Genomic DNA, 22,895 nt, shown 5'->3' on the forward strand with positions numbered 1-22,895 from the left:
ACGCTTGACTTAGATACGGTTTGCCCGGTGTTGAAGGACTTGGGGTACTGTCCTTTTGGGTGGCGATGTCGGTTCTTGGGTGCGCACGTTAAGCGTGTGGCTGCTGCTGTAGACGGGGAGAAGGAAAAGGAGGCGGGCCCTGAGAAGCGAATGGGAGAGTGGCAAGTCGAGAACTGGGTACAAAGCGAAGTGGAGAACGGGTGGAAACAAAAGGAGACGAATTGGCCTGAACATGAAGTGCTTAACGCTCTTCGCCGTAGTACTGTAAGTCCAACTCTACCGGTCCTCCCCATTCCGCTTGACATATCTCTCCGACATACGTTTGGCAGTCAAGGCAAATTACTGTGCTGATGAAGTTTCACAGGCGTCATTCCCGTTCTCTGAAGCATACCTCAAGAAAGTTGATCCCGACAAACCTTTTACCCTTCAAAACAAGAAACCCACCAAACAACAGCCACACAAACGCAAAAACAATGTTCTCGACGAAGAAGAAGCTGCAAATGGACCAACCGGCATTCCCTCCGCTGGGGATGATGAGGAGAACGCTATGAACGCCACAGAAAACGAACGGAATGAGGAGAAGGGTAAAGTGTACGGTGAACCGGAAGCGATTGACGTGCCACTCAGACCAGAGGAGAAGAGGAGGTTAAACTGGGAAGGTGGAAGATATCTCGCTCCTCTGACAACCGTCGGTAATCTTGTAGGTCTCCCTTTCCCTTCTCCTCATTCCTCCTTCTCCTTTCCCGCTCCGCCCAAACTAACTTCCTCCCCTTCCAGCCATTCCGCCGCCTCTGTGTTGACTACGGCGCCACCATCACCGTCTCCGAAATGGCTCTCGCCCAACCCCTCGTCTACGGCGCTAAAGAAGAATGGGCTCTCGTCCGTCGACACGAGAGCGAAAAGATGTTTGGTGTCCAAGTCGCCGGTGGGTTCCCGAACCGGATGGTACCCGCCGCGGAAGTCATTGCGAATACTATAGGAAAGGGTGGGGGGGTGGATTTTGTGGATGTTAATATGGGTTGCCCGATTGATTTGGTCTTCAACCAAGGTGCGGGTAGCGCCCGTAAGTTTTTTTTCTGTTCGGCCCCCTGAGGAAGGCCGCAAGAAAACTGATGTTTTTGATGATCAGTTATGGACTCCCCTGGACGATTGGGTAAGCTGTTGGTGGGCATGAACAGGGCCCTTGGTGATAGTAAGTCACCTCTTTTCTCCTCCATTTGTTTTGTAATTTGAATGGATAGGCTGACATATCCGTCTTTCTTCGATTTTAGTCCCTCTGACCGTCAAATTCGTACGTTTTTCCCTTGCTCAACATCCCAACCTGTCCAGGCATGTGGATTTGCATGACTGACGCAACATTTTCATATAGAGAACTGGTGTTGCGCATGGGAAACCTAATGCTCACAAGTTGATTCCTCGTTTCGTCACTGAATGGGGAGCGGGCGCTTTGACCGTAAGTCCACTGTCATCTTCCTTTTTCCCATACGCCATACCGAACCCAACACTGACACTACAACCCTTCTGCCCTCCAGATTCACGGTCGATCTCGCCAACAACGCTACTCCAAACCTGCCGACTGGGAATACATTAAGACTTGCGTCACCGCCCTGCGCGAGTCCGTTGCCGACGCCAACCTTCCTCCCGTTCCCATCTTTGGAAACGGTGATTGTTTCTCTGCTGCTTCGTATTATGAGGAGATGGACAGAAGTGGGGTGGATGGAGTGATGGTCGCGAGAGGGGCGTTGATCAAGCCATGGATCTTTACGGAGATCAAGGAAAGAAGAGAGTGGGATATTTCTGCAGTGGAGAGGTTGGAGGGTATCAAAAAGGTGCGCTTTTGTGTCTTTTTCTTCTTCCAAAATTTTCCATTTGGTCTCGAAGTATTGTATAGGGCTATACAAACTAACCACATCTACCTTCACAGTTCGCCGAATTCGGTCTCTCCCATTGGGGTTCCGATACCCAAGGTGTCAATACCACCCGCCGATTCCTATGCGAAGCCCTCTCCTTCCAACACCGATACATCCCCATTGGCCTCCTCGAACGTCTCCCCGCCAAACTCAACGAACGACCCCCAGCCTACAGGGGTAGAAACGAGCTGGAGACGCTTTTGGCGAGTCCGTTTGCCGGTGATTGGGTGAAAATTTCAGAGATGTTTTTGGGCAAGGTGGATGAAGGGTTTTCGTTTGTGCCGAAACATAAGAGTAACGCGTATGGAGGGGAAGAGGCGCAGGGCTAAATGGCGGGTATTGGCATGTTGGGCGTTTTTGTGGGGATTTTTTCTTTTTGTTCAAGGTCATCCGGTGGGCGAGCTGTCTTGATTACGCGACCGAATCTAGTTTCTCGCTACTGTATACTTTACGTACCGGCTCATGCATTCTACAGACTTGCTGAGATGTTAACTGATAGCACATTATTTCATTTAGATATAATGAATCGGATCATGATAAAAACAGCACGATAGAACAAGCTCCAAACTGCAAAGGCAGCCAATCGCGTTTACCTGGCGTGAGATGGCATAAGATCACGTAAGCATGGAGCAACGGCTAGATCCGAAGTGAAGAAGTTATACGGACAAAGCCGAAGACCGAGGCTCCGAGATTCCTTTTCGCGAATCTCGGATCGCGAGCTTTGCCTTATCAATCTCGCTTTTTGCACATCCTCCGTCTCTGGTGGCCTTTGCGATCTACCGTGATATTTCTAAACGCCTCTTCCCGACTCACTTGGAAAGTTCCCCCTTTTTTTTCCCTCCAAATAGTATGACAAAATCCCTTTACTCTCTTTTCTCCATCATCTTGCTATTCGCTGTATCGTCCTCGTTCGCCTTTGCTTCACCCCAAGCACAATATCACCAGCACGCCATGACGACCTCCCATCTCTTATCTGTGCACAATGACAGTAGCGGGCATAACCACACAGCACCATCACTCGAAACACTCATCGTCACCGTACCCGTCTCCGCTGAGAAACTCGCTGAGGTCAAGACTCACTTCAAGACAGTACATGTTTTTGACGAAGGAGAAACTGTCACGAAAGAGGCGGCGAGAGAGGTAGAGGTTTGGTACTCGAATTACTTGGGTATTCCGAAAGAGATTGAGTATGAAGATGTACCGAACTTAAAGCTTGTTCAATTGACTAGCGGTAAGTCTCAGTCACCTTCGATTGCTCCTTCACAACGGAACTGAACTTTATTTTTGCAAATAGCGGGCGCCAACCTCGCCCTAAACAGTCCAGTTTTGAAGAACGAAGAGGCTCGTAAGAGAATTGATATCTCCTCCGCTTCAGGTAAGTCATCTTTATTTTGATCAAAAAGATGATTGAACCTTTGGATGTAAGCTGATAATTCTCGCCTCGAAATTACCAGGTATTCACGCCATCAGTATTCCTCAGTGGATCATCTCGCAGACTGTCAGCTGTAAATGATTCTTCTTAATCTCTGCAACATCCTCGATGGTCGATTAAATATCGGTTACTAACGACTTTGATGGATAGTATACATGCACCTTTACTTGCAAACTTTTAACCTCCGGGTAAGTCTTGATTTTTATCAATCTACTGAGCTAGGCCCATTAACGAATGTTTCCGGCATGCTATATACTTCATCTACAACAGACAAACCAGACATGGAGTCGTGATATCCCACAGCTACCTCAACTTAACGGTATAAAGCACGGTAACAGTGGTAAATCACTGTATGGAAAGACCGCTGGTCTTTTGGTATGTCCCTCTGTCCCTTCTTTCCTCGCTCCTACCTCCATATTTCGCTTTAGTTCTCATATATCTTGAACTAATGGGGGGTGGTGATAGGGCTACGGACACATTGGTCGAGAGACCGCCAGACTCCTCAAAGCATTCAACGTCAACATCATTGCTGCCAACTCGAACGGCCAGAAGCGAGGAGATGACGGATATCTTATCCCTGGTACAGGGGATGCTGATGGTACGCTTTTTTTTTCATTCCTTTTCCCCATTCCCATCTGCCTTACTTTCCATTTCTTCTTACCAGTCTAAAGTCGAGGTATTAACATTATGTTTTGTCAACAGGATCCATTCCTTCCGCATATTACTCCACTTCTGACGAAGAGTCTTTCAAGACGTTCTTGAGCAAATCAGACATCCTTATCGCGAGTTTACCTTCTACCCCTCAAACCAGATACTTGCTCAACCAGGAGCTCCTTTGTAAGTGCTTTTTCCCACTCGTTATCTTCTTTCAAATCGAGACTAAAGCTGATAATATCCTCTCCGATCTTTCGCAGCTCTGCTTCCCGAAGGCGCAGTATTCCTCAATGTAGGCCGAGGCGACCTCGTTAAATCCGAAGACCTCCTCGCAGCCCTCGCATCTGGCCCCCTCTCTGGCGTTGCCTTGGACGTTACCGACCCCGAACCCCTCCCAGACTATCACCCATTATACTCTCACCCGCAAGTCATCATCACACCGCATACGAGCTCAAATATAGAAGGATACTTTGATGTGGGTGCGGATTTGTTGATTGAGAATGTAAGGCGGGTGAGGAAGGGAGGTAAAGCGATCAATAAGGTTGACCCAGAGAAGGGTTACTAAGGTTGTAAGGTACCTTCTCGTAGAAACGCAAGGTAAGAAGAATACAGGAGGGAAGAGAAAGAGTGTGAAGCATTTTTGTAGTGAATCTGCTTTGGTAGTAATGATTTCGTTGGGACATGGATATATTGGTTTTTATATGATAGATATGCACATTGAAGGATTTCCGCTCTTTCGTACTTATTGGCATGTGCCATACTACTCTCGCACTGACGCATAGATTGTATAGGCTATAGCCGATCTACGTACCAGGAGCAGGGTATCACGAAGGATGGCGGCCACCTCCGCGAGAAAGGGGAAGTCATCGAAACCTCAAAGTTCGTCACTCCTTCTATCGTGACCATCTCTCCATTCTTTCCTGTTCCGAGCCTCGAGCACCTTGACTCCCTTACTTTTCCTTCATACCGCTCTCCTTCTCCATGTCCCGCCCATCCATCATCCTCCACGCCACCCCTCCTCTCCATCCGCTTCCAGCCTCCGACGCCGAATCGCTTTACTACGCGGCCCTCCTCCAGCTTGCGGCCCCCGATGGCTGGGCTTTGACAAGAGGTGACTGGGGAGACAATGGTGGTATGTCCTCTACTATTCCAATTTTTTCGAGTTATAAACGTACTGGTTACTAACTAATAACGCAACGCTTCGCTCGATATCGGTATCGGTACAAACAGGCAAACTCCCATTCATAACCCATCTCGCGCATCCCGTTCCGCCTGCACACCTTTCTTCGTTACCGTCCTTCTCCGACCCGGATGAAGAATTGGAGGATGGGGAAAAGCTAGATGCGGCTTGCTGGAAGGCGTATATCGAGGGAAACGTTGTTGATATTGTCGTACGTCATTCCATTACCTGCACGTCTCGCTTTGCCTTCGTTGCGGAATCGAGAAAATGCTCACCCACTGCCTCTTCCTTCCGCTTTACATACCGACAGAACCACACATACTATTCCCTCCCGCCCAATTACCCTTCCACCGTCGCCAAATCCCAATTCGCTGGTCTCCCGTTTCCTATGAACCAATATATCCCCCAGAGGATCAGGAGCATCGTCAAGAGTCGTTTAGAGTTTGTTGGCCTTTGGGGTTTGGGTGGATTAAACGTCGGTAAGTGCCGAGTCTCATGCTGAAGAAAACATTGAAGAAGGAAATAAAGCCAACGAATGTGCGAGGCTGATGGGTCGTTCAGGCGATGCGGAAGATGAAGATAGGAAGAGACAGGAAGAGCAATTCATCATCGGTCCGGGAGGCACCACTGCCCCTCGCGCATGGACTGGGTGGAGGTCAGGTCAGGAGACGGACAAACGAAGGCGCAAATGGGGTGAACAGCAGGTAAGTCCTCGTCTACACTGTACATGCGTCCTGTGTAGGGGTTGTTCCCTTTTCAACTTGTCCCACTGGACAACGGAGGCTGATGTATGGGCTTCCAAATGAATAGCTGGAACAGAAGATCAAAGCCATCTTTGATCCGCTTGCGAGGAGGCTGGGCAAAAAGGCATACTTTTTCGGCGAACGGTGAGTCCCATTAATGCTTCATTTCGGCAGTATCGCAAAAGATGGTTTGAAGCTAAATAGTATCCCCCTCCTTCAATAGACCAACAACTGTTGATCTTGCGCTTTTCGCTCAACTCGCATTTGTTCTCACCCCTACTCTTCCCAATCCCCTTCTTCCCAACATCTTACGCTCATCATACCCTTCCCTCGTTGGGCATCACGATCGATTACTCGAGCGACTCTTTTCATCATGGTCTACCGTCCCTATGGCGGTGAGTCAGACCCCTGCGCGAACGACGTGGGGTGAGACGTTTGCCAGTTGGTTACCCGGTCCTTCAAGATCTCGAACTCAACCCTCATCTTCATCCTCAACAGATTCCAAGGAGAATAGCAAAGGTGGTTCCCCATCCAAACCGAAGACAGACAAGCAAAAAGCATTTGAAAGAGGACGCTGGCTCTGGTTCGCAGGTGCGGCGGTGTCGATGGTGACGTACTTGTTCGTCAGTGGGGTGATTGCTTTTGAGTTTGGGGATGAAGAAGAGGACGAGGATTGGGTTGCTTATGAGGAGGACGGGGAAGGAGAAGTGGGTGAAACGACCGTTTTGGATTACGAGGAGGAAGAGTAGAGGTAGTATCTGTATTGTTACGGTACTAATTTGTTGGAGGACCGAATGTCTTCGGTAATAAAAGACCTTTCCCTGGGACGCAAGGCGGTAAAACGAGGGATCTCAATGCATTTACATCGCAACCGTGCAGTCGAAGTATGTTTTCTGTCCTTTGAAACTCCCTGGTCTTTATGCACTGTAGAATTATATCCACCAGAACCGGCGGATGAACTGAAATAGCTGTAATTTATTATTTATTACTTGCGTGAGGCGGCTATGACCGAACGCCAGGTGGAGGTGAGTTGAAGGTGTTCCGTCGAGGGGACAAGGATTGTGAAAATAGATATAGATACTCTTCATCTACATTTACATCCTGACTGATAGACACAAATACTAGCTATACGATCGCCAATATCCTCTCCACCACTCCGATGGTCTCACTGCGCTCTGTGTCAAGCCTATAGCCACTTAGCAGGAGTAGACAAGAGCGTAATAAAACAACTAACAAGTGTCAAGTGTCAACCTGCGATCACGTCTTCCAGATCTCCAGCATCTCGACTTCGTTCCAACAAAGGAGCATATTATCAGTGATTGGGCGATTTATGACTGTAAAGAACTAGAACCATTTCAGGTGTTGAAGTAAGGACAAACAAAGAGCAAAAGGATACGATCTGACAGTCCGCGTGGGCGAAACAAAGGAACGGTGAGCCTGACGTCCTTCACTATACGCTTATATGCGGAGAGATATATATTTATTGGTCTGTTATATATCTTTTAGACCCCAATTCGTATTCCTACAGTTCAATTTCTATCACAAAGGAGGCTGATTCATGAGCATGCCTTCTTATAACGCATCGACGTATGCGTCCGAAACGGAGACGCTCTTACCCCGCTCCCCGCCTTCTCCCCGTTTTCCCACTTCTTCAGACCAGTACGCCGATGATGACCATGATCTTCCCGTCCAAATTGACAGCTTTCTTCGCAATGTCAAGATATGTAAATCGGCTCTTGGGGCATCCCTGTTAGGCACCTTCGCGATGGAAGTATGGCACTTGTCTATGTCTGCAGCGGAGGTAGGACATCGAAGGCGTAGTGAAACTCAACAGAAAGCTGTAGAAGCCAGTATGTGGGCGGACATATTGGGAACAACAATCATTGTAAGTGTCTTTGAAATATTCCTAGTATTTGCGTCATTATATCTGTTGAGGCACTCTGATGAGTGTATTCGAATCTACTAGTGCTTCTTATCGATCCTCTACCTCGCATCACTCTTGAAACCCATAACCGTCCCCTCTGTTTCCCTTTCCCCAAAAATTCAAAACTCCTCCCTCCACCGTTCCCTCTGTACTACTACTTTCACCTCCATCCTCTTCCTCCTCATCGCCCACTCTTCTCCGGGTGTAGCCTACACTGTATGGACCCATCTCTCATCGCCAAGGTTGGACGATCCAATGGCAGAAGGAGTATACCACCTCCGTATGGTGGGATTGATCTTGGTCCTCTCAAGCGTGGGATTTATGCGTCGGGGTCCAAAGATGTACTTCCCTCCACCGAGATTAGGGACAGGATTCGGGTTGAATAGGGAGCCCGAATGGGAGAGTAAGAAGAAGAATGGACATGACATTGGTGAATATGGGGAAGATGGATATCAAAATGGTGATGAGGACAGGAGAAAGGGGGTGGTTATCAAATTGACGCCTGCACAAGAGATTGATGATCCCCTGACCTCCGCAGCGTCGGCCATTACCATCGAACGGCAACGACTACCCCCCAAAGTTCCTGAAGAGCCAAAATCTAATGTATTCGATTACAACAACTCTTCAATGATTAACTTTGTCCTCCTTACCTATGTAAGTTCTTCCCTATCGTCTGTTTTTATGTTCAGATTAAACTAAGCCCTTCGCTGACGGAGCGATCTCGGCAGATTGCTCCCCTCGCCATCCGTTCTGCACATGTAGCAAGTCTTCATCAATCCGATCTTCCTATTCTTGAAGATGAGACGAGAAATAGTGGGGTGTACGAGACAGCGTTTGCATCCAACTCTGCTTCGCACACGAAGATAATTGGATTGAAACGGATGGTGGGATCAAAAACGACCACGAGCTGGCAACTCGTCAAAACACTTTGGGCCGGCAGGGGTTGGACTGTGTTCATCTGTATGTTCTCCCTTTCCCCTCTTTACTTTTCCTGTTTCCGCTAGCAAACAATCGCTGATATCTTTCTTTGAACCGCATCACAGCTTTTGTACTCGAAACTACCCGCAATCTCATTAGCTTCATCCAAATCGCCGCCTTACACGAAATCATCCAGTCATTCAATCAATCTCCAGGAGAGGACAAGAGCTATGCGTACTTGATGTGTTGGGCAATGTTCTTCGGCCAGACGGTAGAGGTCTTGTTGGCAGCTTACTGTTGGTTAGTTCTTTTTTTCAGTTTCTTGCCTTCAGGTTGATGAGGTCCGATGGGGCTGACAGAGGTGACAGTGTACGAGAGAATTATATGCTCCATATTCCTGTACGAATGAGCATCAGCTCCATTGTACGTTCTCCTATCTCCACTTCATCCCTTCACTCGCTAACCTATCGTCAACAGATCCTTGCCAAAATTCTGCGTACAACCGATGCTAAAGCCCTCGAAGCGCACAACACGATCGATTCTAACTCCGATGACGGGCATGTGCGAAAAGGTACAAAAGAGAAGAAGACAAGCGGAGCGCAAGGACGAAGTCAGGTGATGAACCTGCTCACGATTGATACGAACACTGTCGCTTCGCTGGCTACGCATACATGGGGCTTTACCAACGGTATCACTACATGTACGTACGATGCTCTTTATCTCTCTGGGCCCGTCCATCCCTCTCTTCCAGTTCTTTTCTCTTCTTCTTTCCTCCATTTGTCCATCTATGCTGCCTATCCGTCTATCTCGATCCCGATAGAAGAGCTAACGGTACAATGTTAGTAATTATCGGAGCCGGTATGTTGTATGGAATGTTGGGTGTCAGCGCCTTTGTGGGTATAGCGTGCGTACCGCTCAGTACGCCTCTAACGTGGCTAGTCGCCAAGCTGATCTATCGTAAGTCCTTCCCTACCTTCTGTCCGAATCAAATCAGATCATGGCGAAGAACGGATGTGATGCTGATAAGGGGGTCATTCAGGTTGTGATATTGAGTGGGCCAGGGCTCGGGATGCTAGGACAGGGGCTTTGAAAGAGTTTTTACTAGGCATCAAGGTCATCAAGGTAGTGTTCTTCTCACTAATGCTCCATCACCCAGCCTTTTCCTGGAAACTGACGAAAATAGTTGAATGCCTTTGAACCTTATTTTATGCATCGGATCTCGAAGCTACGGGCTCACGAAGTCAAGTACGTCGGCTCCCTCTTTGCCTACGCTCTCTCGCGCCGAATTCACTAATGGCGCTGTCGTTCTGCAGATGGCAGCGATGGCGCTTCACTCTCGGCACAGCATTCAACGTCCTAGCGGACCAACTCCCCATTCTCTCCATCCTCATCACCTTTGCATTCCATACTAAGATCATGGGGCGCCCGCTTGATGCACCTACCGCTTTCGTAGCACTTAACATGTATGTTGACGTCTGTTTGCATTCTAGAAAGAATTTTTTTTTTAAATTTAGAGAGAGAAGCAGCTAATCTATTTGTCCAATATTAGCTTCAATCGCGTCAAAGACGGCCTCCAAACATTCCCCCAGATCATCCAAACATTTCTCTCGTGCAAAGTATCCCTCGACCGTCTATCACGCTATCTTTCGCAACCGGAGATTGATGATGACCGCTGGGAAAGCATTTCAAGGAGAATTATCTGCCGAGATGCCACGATTACTTGGCCTATAGGGGAAGGTATTGATAAGGGAGATACAGGAAGGTTCAAGCTTGAAGGCCTGGATCTGAAGGTACCGGAAGGAAGGTTGAGTTTACTTTGTGGACCGCTTGGTTCGGGAAAGACTTTGTTGGTGAATTTGACATTCTGTTACTGTCCAGTTATCGTTTGAAGCTGATCAATTACCTTCCAATCTCAGCTCCGAGCTTTCTTGGGTGAGGCGAAGGTCGAAAAGGGCTCCGTCCTTGCGCCCAAAAGTCTTCCCGATGCTACTCCCATCCTTCTTGACAATGAGATTGAAGCAGCCGTTCACTGGACGGCTCAACACTGGCTCAATGACTCCATAGCGTATGCCCCTCAACAGAGTTTCATCCGACATGGTACTCTTCGCGATAATATTCTTTTTGGACAGCCGATGTGGAGAGAGAGGTATCAGGAAGTGCTGAGACAGGCTGCGCTTTTGCAGGATCTAGAGATCTTGGAGGATGGTGACATGACAGAAGTGGGAGAGAACGGGGTGACGCTGGTACGCCCGGTTGTCTCCACATCCTTTCCTCTTTAATAGCTTACTTGGGCATAGAGTGGTGGTCAGAAAGCAAGAGTCAACCTTGCGCGCTGCATCTACTCCCGCGCTTCAACCATCTACCTTGACGACATTCTCTCCGCTGTTGACGCCCATACTGCCCAATTCATCTATCAAGAATGTCTTCAAGGTAGTCTGCTCAAGAACCGAACAGTTGTTCTCGTCACCCACCATGTGCGCCTGGTTTTGCCCGCCGTCAGCTACGTCATTTCTCTCAATACGGAAGGACGAATCGATCAAGCGTGTTCTCCTTCTCAAATCGATCTTAACACCTTATCGGAATCTGCCCCAAAGTCTCCCATCAATAGTGAAGACATAACGCCGGCTGCTCAACTCGAGAAAAAGCGGCTCATCAACGTCGGCGCCCTCGACGCTAAAACTACGCGTAAACTATACCAAGAAGAGCAAAGAGCTGTTGGTCGGGTCTCCGGTAGCCATTACTTCCTCATTTTCCGTGCAGCGGGCGGAATGTGGTACTGGCTCATTCTTGCCATACTATACGGTGGTCATCGAGCTCTTACGATGTTAAGGATCTTCTGGCTCGAACATTGGTCAGCCAACCCTAGCCCTGAACACCTCAATTACAACCTTATTGTTTACGCAGCCATCGTCAGCTTTGGGATCGTGACAGGCGCTTTCAGGTGGATATGGCTTTATGGGATTAGTAACGTTGGGTTCTACTCAAGAGGCAATAGACGTGTACATGACCTGATCATGGCAAGATTATTCTCTGCCCCGCTGCAATTTTTTGAGAAAACCCCACAAGGGAGGCTGCTGAATGTTTTTGGCCAAGATATGTGGAGACTTGATTGTAATGTGGCGGACGATTTTGGAAGTGAGTTGAGTCCTGCTCCCTGGTTAACTGGCGCTAACAAACAACCCCTTCTAAAGGAACAATCATGGCTAGTGAGTCTAACACGACTATCGCGAGAAACAAGTGCTCATCATGCGCCAGGTCTTGCGATTGTAACCTCTGCGGCTGTTGTCTTTTTCAAGGAACCCGTGGGTCTTTTCTTTTTGTGGGCGTCGGAGGCATGTACTGACCTTTCTGATGGCAGCTTGTCACCATTATCGCTGTTGCATTTGGGATACCTTTATTCTGGTTCAGTGGACAGTAAGTCGCCTTCTCAGGCAGCTTTACAAAATCATATCGATATTGAGGTCTCTGCTAGTCTCAACAAATTGCGATCAGATATACGCCGACTTACAGCTACTGCAAGTTCACCACTCTACTCACTTTACAATGAAGCCATCGATGGGATTGTTATGATTAGAGCATTTGGCCAGGATAAACTCATGATGGCGACAATGAAGGTGCTAAACAATCGGGAGCGGACAACTTACCTGGCGGACTGGACCGGTAAGTCAAGTTCTTTTGAATTCCTTACTGTTTCAAAAGCTAATGAGTCATAGTATACAACTGGGTCTCAGCTTTCATTCGAATTCTCACTAATGTGGTCATTACTGCCACTTCCTTTGTCTTGATTGAGAGAAATATTTCCCCCTCGCAAGCTGGTCTCATTTTGAATTTTGCTTTGACAGTTTCCGGTAGTACGTGAAGATCATTCTTTTCGACCGACTTGAAGCTAACTTTTTCGTGAAAGGTCTTTTTGGTTTGATGGAGCAGTACAGTCACCTCGAACAGACATTTGTCAGTGCAGAACGTATAAACCAATGTATGTTTACTTCGACCCTTCCTCCGCTGATAGGTAACTGACTCGAGTTGCTCCAGATATCACTATGTCGGAACATGAGTCTGAAGAGGGAGTATGTCCGCCTCCTGAATGGCCTCAACAAGGAAGGATAGATGTGAGAAAACTGAGTGTGAGATACGCTCCGGACCTTCCGCAAGTGTTGAAAAACGTTTCCTTCACGGTCGAGGTATGTTAGTATCTCTCAAAAGCGAACATATTGCAACACTGACACGCTAGACAGCCTGGTATGCATGTCGGTCTGGTAGGAGCTACCGGTTCTGGTAAATCTACTTTGGCTTTGAGTCTGTTCCGCGCTATCGAGTATATGCAAGGAGAGATCATGATTGATGGTGTCGGTGAGTACCTTGATGCGAATGGCCTCGGTACTTGCTCATGATTATCCTAGACGTCTCGAGTCTCATCCTTTCCGAATTGCGAGGTCGATTGAATATGGTGGCGCAAGATGGAATGTTGTGCTCTGGTACTCTCAGAGAAGCGCTAGATGTTACGGGAGGAAGAAGTGCGCACGTTTTTCAGTTTCTGATCTTTCCGCTTACAATTACTCAGGCGATCAAGATATATTCGACGCTCTTCGCAAAGTGCATCTCATCTCTAATGAAATGTCACAAGAAGAGTTAGATGAGAACCCATTTGCGAATCTGGAAACATATGTGGCTATCGGTGAGCAAATACAAGTCAACAAGCTCTGTATCTTTGCTGAACTGACTTCACTTGTTACAGAAGGAACGAACTTCAGTCAGGGACAGCGCCAACTTCTCTGCTTAGCGCGAGCGTTGCTCAAGCAGTCGAAGATCTTGGTTATGGATGAAGGTGAGTCCGGTTTCTTACATTGTCCGAGGATCAATCACTAAGACAAACTGTAGCGACATCGTCCGTTGACTTTGAGTAAGCACGGCTCGATATCGTTGTCTCATTAGTGCAATTATGCTAATTTGCGTCGTCCCAGGACGGATTCTAAGATCACTGCAATGATCAAGGAATGTTTTAGGGGCACTACAATGCTTGTCATCGCTCATCGTCTGGCGACGATTATGCAGTAGTAAGTATTGAGAGGCAACATATTGACAGCTGACTGACTTCTGTCGTTTAGCGATATGGTACTGGTATTGGATCAGGGTCAAATTATAGAGTCTGGTGGGTCCCAAGAGGGTCGCGGGCCGTCCTTAGTATCTTATATACTGATTTCCAATACAGGTAAACCTCAAGAGCTCATACATAACAATCAGTCTGTGTTCTATGGCCTCTGCATGGCACAAGGTAAAGAAGAATATGCGACCTTGTGTAAGATAGCTGCGATTACTGCATAGATTGTAGAACCATAGATTTTGTTATTATCATACGTATCTAGACCATTACAAGCGGCATGTATGTATGTTGAATAGCAAGAATCGGTGCAAATCCAATCGACAATGGATCTTGTCGCTCTCTTTGATGATCTACATAAACTGCTTCCTTTTTTTAAAACACTCATAATCATTCCAAAAGTCCCTGGCCGATCGTAAGAAGGGGTAGATGCAGACGATCAAATGCGCAGGAAAGGAGAAGACGGGCAAAGCTGGAAGACAATAAGACAGGGACAAGGATTTTGTTGTCAAATATCGAGAAATATTATTACATACATGTCTCCCAATGATTCATTATAATACAACAATCCTTTCCTCTTTAGTTCTCCAATCCTTGAGCTTCAAGATCAAAGATCAAAGATGCTCCTCACTCTCTTCCAAACTCAACGCCAGCACCACATTCTCCAGCCTCTGATTGCCTCCCAGCGCTTTGATTTCCTCCATAATCTGAACCTCGAGCTCTGTCAACACCTTGCGGGTATAATGGAATGATTTGGTATGGTTGCTAAGATAGTCGACGATGTGTTGTTTAAGGTCGATTGATGACGTCCGCTTCTGGAGCACATCTATAAAACACGAATTGAACAGGGAGGTCAGTTGGTATGCTTGCCTGGATTTGGGGGAAAATATCTCAAACGTGGGATGTGTAGGACTTACTTAAGATCTGCCGGTTGGAAGTATCTGCCCTAACGCCGTGCACCACAGGAAAACTGAATTTTCCTTCCGTCAAATCTTCACAGAAACCCTTGTTGCTCTTGTACTGCATTATAATATAGCGTAAGCTTGTGAATAGAGATTTCAAATAGGTCCAAGCACTCACGGCGGGTGACTGGAGGTTCATATAGTCATCTCGAATTTGGAACCACACCGAGATGAGGTTGACTAGCGGCACATAGTCTCTGCCCCACGATCAATATCGGAGCCCACACGGAAAGAGATGGCAACCCACACGTTAGAGTCCGATTTCGCCATCATGAGCTTCACCGCTAACCGCAAGAGTCCTCCAGCCTCTAAGTAAGAAAACGAATTAGTTCTTCACCATTGAAATCTCCACGGAAGACCTACTCCCAAGGACCATGTCAATATACTCCTTCTCTGTCGGACATGTCAGGCTATCTCGCCAGAACAAATCCATCCCTTGGCCTCGATGCAATTGCAACAGTTCCTCTGGAAATGGTGTGTAAAGTCAGCATCGACGCTCGCAGCTTATCTACCACCACTGACCATTGACAGCAGCCACCAGGTCGACTTCTTTATCTTTTCCCTTCCCCATCACTCCCGATCGTAGCTGAAGAAGTTCTTGAAAAGCGAGGAAATAAACGTAATTGGCCGCGTTAATGGTTTGGGGAACGCCGTAGATGGTATGAGCAACGGGAAGACCTCTTCTTAGTTCCGAGTTGTCTTCCACGTCATCCATTCTACATTGATATAAGCACTTGTTCTGATATAATCTAATCGTAAGTGTATATGTTAACTTACAAAAGACTAGCATTGTGCAGCATTCTCACAACCTTTGTGATTACCTTTAAATCATCCTTATCAACCTCTAACCACTGATTGAAAGCGTCGATAAGTTTTGATCGTATTTCTTTGCCAGGATTTTGGGATATGTATATATAAGGTTCCATCAATATCTACGAGAGCAAAGACCAATATGTCAGTCACAGATATGAAGCCAGTGACGGGCGTAAGGAACGACCGGACGTACGTTCTCCTGTGATTCCGACCATTTTGGGTCGGCGATTGTTTGACGGAGGTTTGAATAGTCCATTGATACCAAGGTTCGGTTAGAAGAAGCGGCTGCGAGGGTTTAGACGATTAGGAATAAGGGCCAAATAGATAATCAAGAGCTGGGAAATCAACCAGAAATCCGTCAAGGTTCGCCGCTCTGACCGTCATGGTGAAGCGTGGAAGGCGACAACATCAAAAACGTAGACGTCATCATCTTTTGAGCCTCCTTGAGAACGGAGCTTTGTTTTATCTCCGCTAGTCCTTGTTCTCCCCGGGAAAGGTGGAGGTCTCAAGGCCGCAGGGGACTTCTTTGGCGAGTACCAACACAGCTGATGCTCTTCTATCTTCTTTTGTTCCCAAGCGAGAAGGGTTAAATTCAGCAACCTCAATGATTTATCACTTACCCAGCAAAGAGGCTGTGAGTTGCTCCACGTTGTCGCACGCCTTGTCCACGCACATGCTGTTTCGATGTCTCACCTCCACTCGGCAAATTCCTATATCAGTTTCGGCAAGAACGTCGGATTTGACCGAAAAACAGATCTCTCTCGATAAATTGATCTGGCCTGCTTCAGCCTTTTCGCCATTCTTTCCCTTTTTTTCGATTTTAAGCCACCATCGAAGCTTTTCGCCTAAGCTTGGCTTGTGGTCTAATCACAGTTCTCCAATCGTGTGAAAGCCGATTAGTGTGGTTTTCCGTTTGTGAAGAGAAGGTACATTGGTCTTTCGAAGAGTGAGCGATACGCACAAGATTTGGTCTTGGCCGCGGCACGTTATCTCTGTTCAAAATGTCCGTTCATTTTCTGTATTCCGCTGACCGCTGATAAATCAATGATTCAGATGTCAAATGCATTCCTATCCTGTTCACTTTTTGCCGAAATCCCTTTTTTTTTGCAATCCAGACCATCATTAAAAGAAGAGACAGACGAAGCTTTACGCCTCTGAAGGGTGGATACTCCATAAATCGAGTGGAACGACCTGCTGACATCCCATCTTCGTCACATTTATCTTTCCCATTTAGTCCGGCCAGAAAGTCTTGGCCCCTTACAACCACCATAGCAAGGCTTACCACATGATTAGTATAATAACACTACGAGACATCATGTCCTCTTCACTCCAACCGGCTCTCTTATCAAATCAAATGAGCATCACTGCCTCTTTACCGTCGTTAGACGATGCCAATCCTATAGACGACCCTAATCCGCGCACGGCCTGTGTCACGCCCAACTTAAGCAAGCTCACGCTCCTTAAAACCCCCATGTCAGAGTACAGTCCCACCACACCACCTCTTTCACTTCCTGTCCGCCTCGACCAACCCATCTCTCCGCTCTCCACTTCCGCCAAGATATTATCACCACCAGCTTATCCCGGATCAGGCACATTGTCTGATCCATATGTCGTCGATTTTTTACCATCTTCACCGCTCAATCCCTATAACTGGTCTAAAAGATACCGATGGGCGATTACCGCTTTGATAGGGGTGACGGCACTATGTCCTCCTTTTGCGAGTGTATCTTATTCCACAACGGTAGGAGAAGTGGTGGAAGCGTACGGGATTAGCAGGGAGCTAGCCATAGCTGGGATCTCACTCTTCATCCTAGGTGAGCCTTCTTCCCTTCTTCCCCCCCACCACCAGTCAACCATTACCCATCACTCAAGCACTCTTTTACTCATCTCACCAACTCTTAAACTCTTACCAGGCTTCGGACTTGGACCCCTTTTCTGGGCCCCCATCTCCGAAATATATGGTCGCCAAATTGCCTTTGCCGCTTCCTACCCTATCTTCACAATCTTTAACCTCGGTACCGCTCTTTCCCATAATACTGTAGCATTGATGGTGACGAGATTTTTTGCTGGGGTTTTCGGAAGTTCTCCTCTGACCAACGCTGGTGCGCAAGTTGGAGATATGTGGGCTGTGTGAGTTGGTTCTATTTTAGATTGGAGTTGCTCTATGCCGAGGATGAATAGATGAAATTTCGGTACTGACCGTCTTTTGTTTATTGTAGGAATGAAAGAGCTCTGGCGACTAGTGTCTTTGCCCTAGCACCGTTCTTAGGTCCTGTGCTCGGTACGCTTTCATCTGTTTCTGTCGTCTTGTCATCTGAAAATTAACCAGAATATCAATAGGACCCATCGTTGGGGGATATGTAACTGAGCGTTGTGGCTACAGATGGGTATATTGGATCCAATTCATTTATGCTGCGTTAGTTTTTCATTCTCCTATTTCTCCCCTTCTCCTACCAATGCCACACAACTAACATATCCACTTCACCCTCCAAAAAAAGCGTCATGACCATCCTCTCTATCATCGTGGTCCCCGAAACATACGCCCCCACCATCCTCCGCCGCCGCGCCCGTTCACTCCAAGCTGCAGCTCTATCAGAAGGCAGGGAGGAGTATTATATCGCAAAGTACGACACGGTCAAGAAGAGTAAGAGAGAAGTCATCCTGGTGGGACTATGTCGGCCTTTTGAGATGTTGTTTACGGAAGTCATTGTTGGTTGCTTGTCAATCTATGGTGCGTTAATTTATGGCATGTGAGTTTGTTCAAAAGGGCGGCGAAGAGAAAAGGAGGGTATTATTGATGTCTTGTAGATTATACTTGTTCTTCACCGCTTTCCCTATCGTCTTTCAACAGACTCGAGGATGGACTGGTAAGCTCCCTTTCCTCATCTCATATCTCTCAGTTATTACTTTTGCTGACAGTTCATCCCTCTCTCAAGTCGGCGAATCTGGGCTTTCCTTCCTCGGTATGGGCGTCGGTCTCATCTCAGGTGTTATCCTAAACCCTTTCCTCTCCTCCCACTTCTATTCCCGTTCCCGCTCTCAATTGCAATCCCACCTCATATCTTCCGGACACGCTCACACCCATCCTCCTCCAGAAGCTCGTCTCCCTGTCTGCTGCATCGGCGCCATCCTTGCCCCTATCGGTCTCTTCTGGTTCGCGTGGACTTCCGCCCCACCCGTCCACTGGATCGTACCTATCATCGCCTGTCTCCCCTTCGGTCTCGCTTTTCTGCTGATTTTTACGAGCATGACGAACTACTTGATTGACAGTTATGAACTGTACGCAGCAAGTGCGCTCGCCGCCCAAGCGGTGAGTAGATGCATGTTTGGGGCGATCTTCCCACTGTTTGCGAGTCAGATGTATGAGACCTTGGGACTACACTGGGCAGGAACTTGTAGGTCCATTTTTTCAGAATCCAACTAATTGAACTTACGCATCAAAACAGTGGTCGCCTTCCTTTCCCTCGCCTGTGCACCCATGCCATTTCTATTCCACAGATATGGCCCCTACCTCCGGCGTAAATCCAAATACGCGCCTTCCATTCCTTCTGTCGCTTTGAACAAAGCAGGTGAAATAGAACAGGCGAGAACGGAGGATGAAAAGAATGAAGAGCACAGCGCTGTTAATCGGAGGAGGAGAGAACTGGAAGCTGGGGGAATAGAGCCGGAATGGGCGGCTGACGCGGGGTTGGATGCGCACACTGATGGTGCGGGAGAGAGGGAAAGAGCATGGGATGTGGAGAAAGGAATATAGGCAAAGTGAGAATGAGAATATGGTCATATAATTGGGCATTGATAGCATAATAATTGGGCTTGGTGGTCTTATAATGATCATGTAGGTTTTAATCAAAGAAATAATTGTGTTGTCAATCATCGGTCGACGGCACAACGGGCGAAAGCCCCCCCTGAGACTTTTTATTTCGAATCATCTTCCACGTCATGACTTTCCAGGTCTCACTGGCTAACGGACATATCGTCTTCACTTCGTGACTTGCTCACCACCAACTCACCACTCTCCAATCGCCCAATTATTCTCTTCAAGAGATCCAGAGAGATACACACCAGTCGGGCAGACACAAATCCAAAATATGTCCTCCTTCGATCCATTCGAAACCCGTATCCAATTCATCAACCTCCTCCGCAAACTCAACGCCTCCCAGCAGTCTATCCAAAAAGTCACCAGCTTCGCCATCAACTATGGCTCAAGGTGCGGTGAAGACCTTTGGGAATGCGTGATTGAGCAGTGTAACAAGGTAAGCAGTATTATGTCAATGGTATCAATCATGACTCCTTTCATTCCTCTATATCCTCCTTCAACCCCTGCGTTATTCAACGAAACACATCGCAGTCCGAGCAAAAAAACTAACAAATCTTAAACTCAATGAATAGGGAACACTGAATACACGCATAAACATTCTCTACTTTCTCGATACCCTCGTTGAAGAAAGTCTTGCTCTGGGACCGAGCGAGGCGCCGTATGGCGTGTTGTTGACTAGGGATCTCAAAACGTTGGTGGACAGTGTAGTACCGGATACAAATGCCGGAAAACTCAATCTGAAAAGCGCGAGACAGGTGAGCCATGCTCCTGAAATTACGAAAAAAAATGGGATTGCTGAAGGAACTTTTTTGGGGCGGTGTGGCATTTAGATTTTGGAGAGCTGGAGGTTGAGAAGAGTGGTAGACCCTAGTGTTGTTGGGGAGGTACTCAAGTCTTTAGAAGGAAGGAAATACGAGTACGTCTGCCTTCAAACTCGTAATCTTCTACCTGCAAAGCTGATCATTGGGGAATGGTGGACCATTGAGTAGTTCTGGACCATCACAAAAGCGGACGCACGAGCATGCATTCTCAAAGACAGATATTGTCAGACGGATGGAAGAAGACCGGGAACGTGTGAGTGTCTTCTCTTTCCATCTCACAATATCAAGGCATCATGGAAAGAAGAAGTCTTGCAATACTGACCAAAATATGACAATAGCACAAACGCTTACGTGAACGAATATGGATCCTCCCAATTCCGTCCCTTCTTCCGACTAAAAACAACGTCGCCGCCCCTACCACGCTTTCTTCAAGTACTTCAAATGCATCCCCCGCTACACCCGCTTCCCCGCACCCATCTGCTCTCGTATCCTTTGCCCAACATCCACCCCAATCTTTGCATCTTTCTGCCTCGGTCTCAGCAGGAGCAGGAGTAGAGGATGATACGGCTATCTCAGAGAACGCGTTGGATGTAGAATTTGAACAGATTTGGGATAGGGTACCTGAGGAAGGGTTAGATGACGATGATATACTTCAAATGAGAGCGTGAGTTGGTCTCTTTTTCCTTTTTCCTCTTCCTCTCTATCTCTTCTACCTACTTCTTTTGGCTCCTCATTTCCGCCTTGGGGCGAACAAAACGCCACAGACTTGGTCACACGTTCCCATCATACAGTGAACACAATGTACAACGTACTGACATCTGCATGTAGCGATATGAGAAGAGCCAAACTCGAAATAGCCCCTACCTCAACCGCCCCAATCCAAACCGATGTTTGAAATTCATGACGAACAGGAAAACCTGCGGAATGACCTTGCACTGTCTGTGTTTGTTTTAGACCTAATATGCGGCTTGCGGTCCTACGTGGTCTGTACGTATAGCTATACGGTTACGAAAGCGGGGGGGCATCCTCCATCATCTTTGCATGTCGGGCCTCCGGCTGTCAGACGAACGTCTACATGCTTGCATGTTCTGTACAAGTTAATCACCGATTACCAATCTTCAAGCGTTACAACTCACACCAAATCGCTTTCGATACGCAAGAGTAGCATCAAAGCAGAACTAGACAGAAATGAACTATCAGGGCAATCACTGTCATATTGTACCATCGATTGGATCCTCTTATATAGCTGCGGTACCTCAATTATAGAAGATGTAATACTATTATTTGAACGCACCGGTCCCTCTAAGCATTGTATCGTCCCAGTTGATCTTTTTTGTAGCGGCGCAGGTATCTCAAATGTACGTGGCTGACATCGGAAGGGGCTTATTATTTACGGCGGTACGACCGGCGGTCTCCAGCTTTCTGCGGCTGATGGTCGGACGGCCTGTTTCTGCCCGTTCGTACGTTTGTTCCAATCATTCCGTCTTTCATTTCGTCACATATCTCATCTTTTAACCCCTCACCTGATTCCTTTTCCGTAAGATCACTATCCATGGCATCTCCAGCGCTGCAAAAGTCGACGACTCCAGGTCCGCTTCAGAACATATACTACGAACGGGTACGTCCCCAACCAACATCGCCATTCCCAACTCTCAACTCTCATCTTCCATACCATTCAATTGAATTTGCTGACCACCCATTCTTTCCTTGGGCTCCTAACCACCTATACTTGTGATCCATGATCGTATAAAAAACAGAAAGTAGCCACGGAAAAACCATGTTACATCTGTCGTCGCCCTACCACCACTGTGCTCGCCACGCTCAAGATGGAAGATTGGCTATACGCCTGTGATGGGCATTTATCTGACCTGTACGTACCACGCCATCCAAAGGTGTACCACTGATTATCAGAGCTGACTTTGAATTTGATGTGTGTCGTGTTGTGTTTGTTAATAGGGGATTGTAAGTCCCCGTTCCGTCATTTCCTGTCAGAGGACCATACCCCTTTTCTGGACGTTTCTATCAAGTTGCACCCCCCAGACTTATTGTTTTTTTTTGGTTGGTTCTGATCAAAACACAGTGCATCTCTCATACCACCACCCACACCTGCTTCTCCTACACCAGCAAAACCGTCGCCAGAAGATATACGCAAGGTGGTCGCAGAGTACCAAGCTCGAGAAGCGGGAAGGTCCAAATCTGCCGCTGGGAAGGATAAAGAAGGTGAAGGGGGACCTAAAGATCAGGATAAGGGTAAGGAGAAGGGTAGAGAGTCACCGAAATCGCCAGCATCCCCAGCGCCAGCATCAACACCGACGCCAGCTCCAACACCAACCCATCGGAAGTTTGCTCTCCATCGTGCTATCTTTGATATGAGGAGGAATGAATTGAAGAGACGGGAGATGGGTGTCAAAGCGAGGGAGGTTGGGAGGGGTAAGCCTTGTTTCTTTCGACGACGTAGAATTGGACGATGGATACCCAAGAATAGTGTCGCAAGAAAATGGCTGATACTTGGGGTGTAGGATTACCACAAGTTCCTCGGACAGGATTCTAGATGTATGATTTGATTATAAGGGCAGGGATTATATAGCTGTTTGTACATATATATGCATATGCATTGTTGTTT

At 47.4% G+C, this 22,895-nt stretch overlaps 8 protein-coding genes across 8 annotated transcripts in view; 7 read left to right on the forward strand and 1 right to left on the reverse strand.

Annotated features, from left to right (window-relative positions):
• The window catches only part of CNI00050 (tRNA dihydrouridine synthase, putative), a 3,029-nt gene extending 595 nt beyond the window's left edge, over positions 1 to 2,434 (forward strand). Inside the window, exons 2-9 of the mRNA XM_572750.2 lie at positions 1 to 264; positions 365 to 700; positions 778 to 1,063; positions 1,130 to 1,192; positions 1,272 to 1,291; positions 1,370 to 1,453; positions 1,533 to 1,829; positions 1,925 to 2,434. The exon at positions 1 to 264 is cut by the window's left edge and continues 424 nt beyond it. Coding sequence (XP_572750.1) covers positions 1 to 264; positions 365 to 700; positions 778 to 1,063; positions 1,130 to 1,192; positions 1,272 to 1,291; positions 1,370 to 1,453; positions 1,533 to 1,829; positions 1,925 to 2,239 — 1,665 coding nt within the window. The 3' untranslated portion in view covers positions 2,240 to 2,434. The remainder of the gene's footprint in view (positions 265 to 364; positions 701 to 777; positions 1,064 to 1,129; positions 1,193 to 1,271; positions 1,292 to 1,369; positions 1,454 to 1,532; positions 1,830 to 1,924) is intronic.
• Positions 2,435 to 2,660: 226 nt separating this feature from the next.
• CNI00060 (oxidoreductase, putative) lies at positions 2,661 to 4,727 on the forward strand. Its single transcript, XM_572748.2, has 8 exons — positions 2,661 to 3,141; positions 3,205 to 3,285; positions 3,365 to 3,415; positions 3,493 to 3,530; positions 3,613 to 3,717; positions 3,808 to 3,940; positions 4,045 to 4,179; positions 4,257 to 4,727. The coding sequence occupies exons 1-8, from the start codon at positions 2,760 to 2,762 to the stop codon at positions 4,559 to 4,561; spliced, it is 1,230 nt and encodes a 409-aa protein (XP_572748.1). The 5' UTR covers positions 2,661 to 2,759; the 3' UTR covers positions 4,562 to 4,727.
• A 191-nt stretch (positions 4,728 to 4,918) lies between these two features.
• CNI00070 (expressed protein) lies at positions 4,919 to 6,794 on the forward strand. The gene is made up of 6 exons (XM_572759.2): positions 4,919 to 5,128; positions 5,227 to 5,387; positions 5,487 to 5,655; positions 5,738 to 5,880; positions 5,987 to 6,063; positions 6,143 to 6,794. The coding sequence occupies exons 1-6, from the start codon at positions 4,978 to 4,980 to the stop codon at positions 6,666 to 6,668; spliced, it is 1,227 nt and encodes a 408-aa protein (XP_572759.1). The 5' UTR covers positions 4,919 to 4,977; the 3' UTR covers positions 6,669 to 6,794.
• A 214-nt stretch (positions 6,795 to 7,008) lies between these two features.
• On the forward strand, positions 7,009 to 14,138 carry CNI00080 (ATP-dependent bile acid transporter, putative). The gene is made up of 29 exons (XM_024657758.1): positions 7,009 to 7,350; positions 7,426 to 7,804; positions 7,886 to 8,497; positions 8,572 to 8,803; positions 8,887 to 9,061; positions 9,130 to 9,184; positions 9,239 to 9,461; positions 9,605 to 9,718; positions 9,801 to 9,883; positions 9,945 to 10,006; positions 10,075 to 10,224; positions 10,311 to 10,611; positions 10,678 to 11,004; positions 11,059 to 11,896; positions 11,953 to 11,967; positions 12,017 to 12,063; positions 12,120 to 12,175; positions 12,234 to 12,421; positions 12,475 to 12,612; positions 12,666 to 12,737; positions 12,794 to 12,942; positions 12,997 to 13,111; positions 13,162 to 13,275; positions 13,323 to 13,436; positions 13,497 to 13,586; positions 13,640 to 13,661; positions 13,723 to 13,815; positions 13,867 to 13,910; positions 13,971 to 14,138. Exons 2-29 carry the CDS (start codon positions 7,478 to 7,480, stop codon positions 14,081 to 14,083), a joined length of 4,869 nt encoding a protein of 1,622 aa, XP_024513508.1. The 5' UTR covers positions 7,009 to 7,350; positions 7,426 to 7,477; the 3' UTR covers positions 14,084 to 14,138.
• On the reverse strand, positions 14,089 to 16,017 carry CNI00090 (farnesyltranstransferase, putative). Its single transcript, XM_024657759.1, has 9 exons — positions 15,828 to 16,017; positions 15,599 to 15,753; positions 15,344 to 15,537; positions 15,185 to 15,286; positions 15,069 to 15,129; positions 14,940 to 15,018; positions 14,777 to 14,879; positions 14,396 to 14,685; positions 14,089 to 14,331 (listed from the first exon to the last, which is right to left on the reverse strand). The coding sequence occupies exons 1-8, from the start codon at positions 15,888 to 15,890 to the stop codon at positions 14,474 to 14,476; spliced, it is 969 nt and encodes a 322-aa protein (XP_024513511.1). The 5' UTR covers positions 15,891 to 16,017; the 3' UTR covers positions 14,089 to 14,331; positions 14,396 to 14,473.
• An 859-nt stretch (positions 16,018 to 16,876) lies between these two features.
• On the forward strand, positions 16,877 to 19,460 carry CNI00100 (multidrug transporter, putative). The gene is made up of 8 exons (XM_572746.1): positions 16,877 to 17,448; positions 17,548 to 17,764; positions 17,854 to 17,915; positions 17,975 to 18,050; positions 18,133 to 18,384; positions 18,443 to 18,501; positions 18,571 to 19,029; positions 19,081 to 19,460. Exons 1-8 carry the CDS (start codon positions 16,920 to 16,922, stop codon positions 19,386 to 19,388), a joined length of 1,962 nt encoding a protein of 653 aa, XP_572746.1. The 5' UTR covers positions 16,877 to 16,919; the 3' UTR covers positions 19,389 to 19,460.
• A 179-nt stretch (positions 19,461 to 19,639) lies between these two features.
• On the forward strand, positions 19,640 to 21,559 carry CNI00110 (hypothetical protein). The gene is made up of 6 exons (XM_024657760.1): positions 19,640 to 19,887; positions 20,024 to 20,206; positions 20,282 to 20,367; positions 20,441 to 20,525; positions 20,611 to 20,936; positions 21,101 to 21,559. The coding sequence occupies exons 1-6, from the start codon at positions 19,723 to 19,725 to the stop codon at positions 21,165 to 21,167; spliced, it is 912 nt and encodes a 303-aa protein (XP_024513503.1). The 5' UTR covers positions 19,640 to 19,722; the 3' UTR covers positions 21,168 to 21,559.
• A 233-nt stretch (positions 21,560 to 21,792) lies between these two features.
• Positions 21,793 to 22,889, forward strand: CNI00120 (hypothetical protein). The gene is made up of 5 exons (XM_024657761.1): positions 21,793 to 21,890; positions 22,030 to 22,142; positions 22,229 to 22,234; positions 22,353 to 22,702; positions 22,792 to 22,889. The coding sequence occupies exons 1-5, from the start codon at positions 21,825 to 21,827 to the stop codon at positions 22,821 to 22,823; spliced, it is 567 nt and encodes a 188-aa protein (XP_024513502.1). The 5' UTR covers positions 21,793 to 21,824; the 3' UTR covers positions 22,824 to 22,889.
• Positions 22,890 to 22,895: the final 6 nt, after the last annotated feature.

The sequence above is a fragment of the Cryptococcus neoformans genome, assembly GCF_000091045.1.
Source record: "Cryptococcus neoformans var. neoformans JEC21 chromosome 9 sequence".
NCBI lineage: Eukaryota > Fungi > Basidiomycota > Tremellomycetes > Tremellales > Cryptococcaceae > Cryptococcus > Cryptococcus deneoformans.